General features: G+C 52.8%; 1 protein-coding gene across 1 annotated transcript in view; it reads right to left on the bottom strand.

The window, feature by feature from the left end:
• The window catches only part of PPIP5K1 (diphosphoinositol pentakisphosphate kinase 1), a 37,791-nt gene extending 34,365 nt beyond the window's left edge, over window positions 1–3,426 (bottom strand). Inside the window, exons 1-5 of the mRNA XM_009994283.1 lie at window positions 3,280–3,426; window positions 1,859–2,054; window positions 1,682–1,772; window positions 605–690; window positions 216–370 (exon numbers count right to left, since the gene is read on the bottom strand). Coding sequence (XP_009992585.1) covers window positions 216–370; window positions 605–690; window positions 1,682–1,772; window positions 1,859–2,054; window positions 3,280–3,426 — 675 coding nt within the window. The remainder of the gene's footprint in view (window positions 1–215; window positions 371–604; window positions 691–1,681; window positions 1,773–1,858; window positions 2,055–3,279) is intronic.
• Between the last annotated feature and the right edge of the window lie 1,314 nt (window positions 3,427–4,740).

The following is a 4,740-nucleotide window of genomic DNA, read 5'->3' on the forward strand; positions in this document are numbered from 1 at the left end:
TCAGCAGGGGACACAGTCCTCCATGACTGCTGGGGAAGGCAACATCAGCACCACCACTACCATGTCCTGCAATTCCCAGGTAGATGGGATTGAACTGAAAGTTCTAAGGTCTAGATTTCCCCAACACAAACCCTCCCTTCCCCTGACCCAACACTCCCTCCTGACACTCAGAGCCAAAGATCTGTTCATTCCAGATCCAGAGTTCCCCTCCTCACCTTCCTGAAGAGCCGCTGGCTGCCCCCACCCGCGGACGTGGGGTAGTAGATATACACGTTGTGGTCCTCAGCACTGACTGGCTTCTCTACAAATGGCTTTGGGAAGACAGCTCCATTCACCTCCACGTGGTCCTCTCCTTCCACCAAGTTGCACTCTGGAGACAAAGCACAGCAGCAGAGTGTTGGGAAGCAGTGAGAGCCCCAGGGCAGAGCCAAAGCCCTTCAGCCCTGGCCAGTCAGCCAGTTTTGCAGCTGGGACCTTTGTCCATAAGAAACAACCAACGTGTGAATGAAGCCTCTTCAAGCTAATTATCTGTACCTGTTCTCTGCAGAATATCCTAAATAGTGCAGTGTGTGAAAATGGCTTTCAGCAGAGCCTGGGCACTGACCTTCTGGTCTATCAGGGTCTCGATTGAGCACAGCATAACGAGGCAAGTCTATTCCCTCTTCCTGAAGGATCCGATACACCTCACGCCTGCAGAGGACACAAGCAGTGTCTGAACAGTATAGAAGGTCCTCTACATGCCAAGAGAAAGGCTTCACTCCCACTGCTGAAGAACAAAGTCAGATGGACACAAAAAAGCCTCAAGACAGAGTGCAAATGCATCTCAGCTCACGCTCTCCAGGTAAGACGTACAGGCTATGGGGCACAACTCAGTCCTGCTCTGGGCATATGTCCCAGTGTAAATGTCTGCTTGGCCTAAACATGGATGCTCATTTATTAGCACATGCTCCATTCACAGCAACACACCCAGCACATGCCACCCACCCCCTGCCCTCTCAGGAGGTGCCCCTGTCACACTAAGCTGCCTGAGCTCCAGGCCAGGCAGACGCAGCAGAGCCTCTTTTCATCCTGTACCAGTGGGAAACCATGATGCTTCCTCTAGAGCTACACCTGGGGGTGCCTGTGAGCACACACAGGAGCACTGATCACAACCCAGAGATGTGGTGGGAGGCCTGGGATCTGCCAGAAGTCCTGCCCAGAGGTGGCCAGAGCAGCCTGGCTGCAAGCACTGCAGGACTCAACTGCTGGTGGTCTCTACCAGGACCTGACTGAGCAGCCTTTTCAAGTGTCTGACCAACATACCCTCCTCAGCTCTGACCTGGCCTTGCTCCTACTTTCAGCCCCAGAACCCCAGCCCACTACTTGGCTCTCCTGCCCACAGACTAGTCTCAGTGGTGACAGTCCCATTCCGTGAGACCTCTTCCACTTCCTACTTCATCTAGCCATTCCTTACAAGATATCTGCACCAGAAAACAAAATATGCCAAATCTCAATGGTTTTACCCCCAATTCTATTCCCCTCCATGTCTTGGGGGGAGCAACCCCTAAAAGCCACTGCTAAGGCCCCCTTCCTCCCCAGCTGACTCCTTGGCTTGTGGTTAAGAAGACAAAGCTTGCACAGCTGAGGAGGGGAATGGGGCTAAGGAAGAGGGAAGGGGCTTTAGGGGATCACAGACACCTACCTGTCCTGGATGTAATACTGCATATCAAGGTCGTTAATCAGAAATGGCTTGCACAGCTTGGCATAAGCAACTGCTTTATCCAGGGGGAATCCTGCAACCCAGTGAGCAGGGGAAGAATGAGTGGAAGCTCCCTGGCCCAGATCTCATGCAGGGTCAGGTCTGGCACAGCGTTTTTACCTTTGGAGTGGAAGGATATCAGGCAGTCACAGGAGGGCCAGTTCTCCACTGGTTCATTCAGAATAACATCTTCCCCCATAATCACCACTGTGATGTACTCAAACTTGCACAGACGCTCCAGGATCTGTGTCATGGGCTTTGACTTGGACTTTTTAGTCATGGCACAAATTCCAACCACAATCTGCCGTTCAGGTGGCTGAGGGAAGACAGAGCTCAGTTGAGCACAGGGTCCAGTACTTCACTGAATTTAAACTGTAACAGTGTAGGAAGGCAGAACAAACAATCTGATGCACTGACAGGTCCTGCTAGATTCAAACCCATACACACTTCCAGCTCCCACTCAGAGTCTGCTAGGGGACATCATGAAGGAGCAGCCCAAAACAACCACTTCTTTGCCAGGCAGCATGTACCTTCTCTTTCTACTGGACAATAATGCCAAGGTCAGAAATATCTGGCACCTGAAAAAGCAGCAGGGACTGGAATCCCGCGTCATGTTCTCAAGCCCGTAACTCACCAGGACAGCTGGTGGAATTAAGCAGGCTCAGAGAAGAGCTGAAAATGATTTATAGCAAAAGAAAAAAAAAAAAAACAGAAGCTCAGTCTATTTGTCTTATCTGAGAAAAAATGAAGGGGAGATTACAATAGTAAGTAGCTATGAGTAGATGAGAAACAGTACCAAGTGTTCTTCTATATATCTGATAAAAGCACAAGAAGATTCAGTGGGACACAGTTAAGTTGAGGAGCTCAAGAGAGAAGGTGAATGTTCAAAAAGCACTGGTAACTGTACCAGAGGAAGGGGTGAAGGTCTGTGGTGGACTTCCCATCACCATCTAGAAACCCCAGACTGGATGTTTTCCTGAGAGATTAATTCCGGCCCAGGCAAGATTAAATGCAGTGAGATCACCTGAAGTGATACACACAGGACTGTGGGTTACCCAGCACAGACAATTCTGGCTTCAAACTGTGAGCTGAGACTTTAGAAGTTACTGCATTGACTTGCAAAGCTATGGTTCCACAGCAAAAACATCTGGGAAGTGAAAGGGTTTCCAAATCCTTCACCACACCTAATAAACAAGCTCCTCACTGAGTATCAAGATGCACAACACTCTGTGGGTCTGAAGGAAGACCACGTGGGCTCCCAGGTCCACAACCCACTTGGGAGTGGAGAATGAGGGTACAGAGGCAATGGAGATGACCACTGGTGCAAGGACCCAGGATTTGCACAGCTAGTGGCCATGTCCCTGCACCATTCAAGTCCCATGTGCAGAACAGCACTGCTGTCCCCACGGCTGTGCCACAGCCTGGTGCCACGTCCCCTCAAGTCCTGACTGCCTGCAGCCTCAGCAGCAGCCACACACACCCTGGCCGAGACCCAGGAATTCTGTAGAGGTGCTCCCGCCCAGAACGCCCCGCCTCCTTACCGACTCCTCCTCTTCGTCATCTTCAAAGAAATCGGTTTCGTCTGTCTTCATGTTTGATTCCAGAATGTCTGTCTCATCATCCCTGGAACCGACAACAAACCTGGGAGTGGAGCTCTCTCCCTCACTGGAAGTCGTCAGGGACGACATTGCAGCTTCGGTGGGCGACCATCCCGCTCTGGAACCACAGCATGCAAAGAGGGACAGAGAGGGTCAGGCACAGGGGAGGAGGTGACACTGGGGAGGGAAGGGACTGATCTGGCATGAGGGAGCCCAGGGATGTGCTGCTCAGCAAGGAAAGCCCCTCGGGCTGGGAGGGGATCGAGATTCAGGGTCATTTTATAGAGGCAGCTCCATTGTGCAATGAACCCCTTTGCATGGACTGGGAAAGGGACTGTGCCCCATCTACAGCCACCTGCAGCTTACAGTGACACATGCTCCAAGCTGCTGTCTAAATCATGGGAGGGGACAGTGGACACTCCTGCAGGCTCTCAAAGGCATCAGCTGGGACTCCAGAAGTTAAGATGAAGCTGAGGACAGTGACAGCAACTTCCCAGTTGCAAATTTTCATCCTTTCATCTTAAGAAGACCTGCAGTAACAGAGAGACCAGTTTGAGAGGAGAAGGGAAAAAGAAGTGACAACTCTTTGCCAGGGAAAAAGGTCACAGAGGAAGCACCAGCAAGAGTTCAGGCTGCAGGTCAGGGCTTCTGGGTTTGCAAGCTGGCTCTGATTAACCCTGTGACCATGGAAGCTGATCACCAGGACACAAGCTCTGCTTTATAAGTGCCAGGAAAGGAGAGGCTTCCACTGCCACCCACGATAGCCCTGTCTGCCACAGAGGTGACAGAGTCTGAGTACCCAGAATGCGTGACCTGCCCACCCCAAGGACACAGGTGTGACCTGCCCACCCCAAGGACACAGCTGTTCCCTCAGACCACACTGCACACAGGCGTGTCAGGTGGGTGCCCTTTGCCATGTTCTCCCCAGCTATAACGTGGTGAAAAGCATTTCTTCCGTGTAAGTAACCTTGAGAAGAGGACATCAACACCTCCTGTTAAGCGCTTCCTAAAAATGGACACAAGACACTCTCTGCTGCTGCTTCTAGCGCTCCCACTCGCTCCCCAGCTCTCCCAGGCTGAGTTACTTTATTTCCTCCTCTTTCCAGCACGTTTTCCCTTCAGCCAGTGCTCCACAGCAGCCTGCACGGCCCCATGCAGGGCCAGCCCCCCGGCCCCCAGCAGCCCGTCCCGCAGCGCAGGGCGCACCCGGGCACGGCCAGCGACACCCCCCCCTCCAGGAGCAAAGGAGGGAGGCTGCCTGGATCCATCCCAGCAGGGTGAGAACAGGCAAAGGAACAAAGGCACAGGGAGCAATCCAGCTGCTTGCGAGAACCCCTGGGCACTAAGGAGCACGGCAGCAGGGACGGGCAGGAGCAGCAGCAGCGCAGCGGGTCCCGCCACCCG

The sequence above is a fragment of the Chaetura pelagica genome, unplaced genomic scaffold (genome assembly GCF_000747805.2).
Source record: "Chaetura pelagica isolate M959 unplaced genomic scaffold, ChaPel_1.0 scaffold233, whole genome shotgun sequence".
Classification (NCBI taxonomy): Eukaryota; Metazoa; Chordata; class Aves; order Apodiformes; family Apodidae; genus Chaetura; species Chaetura pelagica.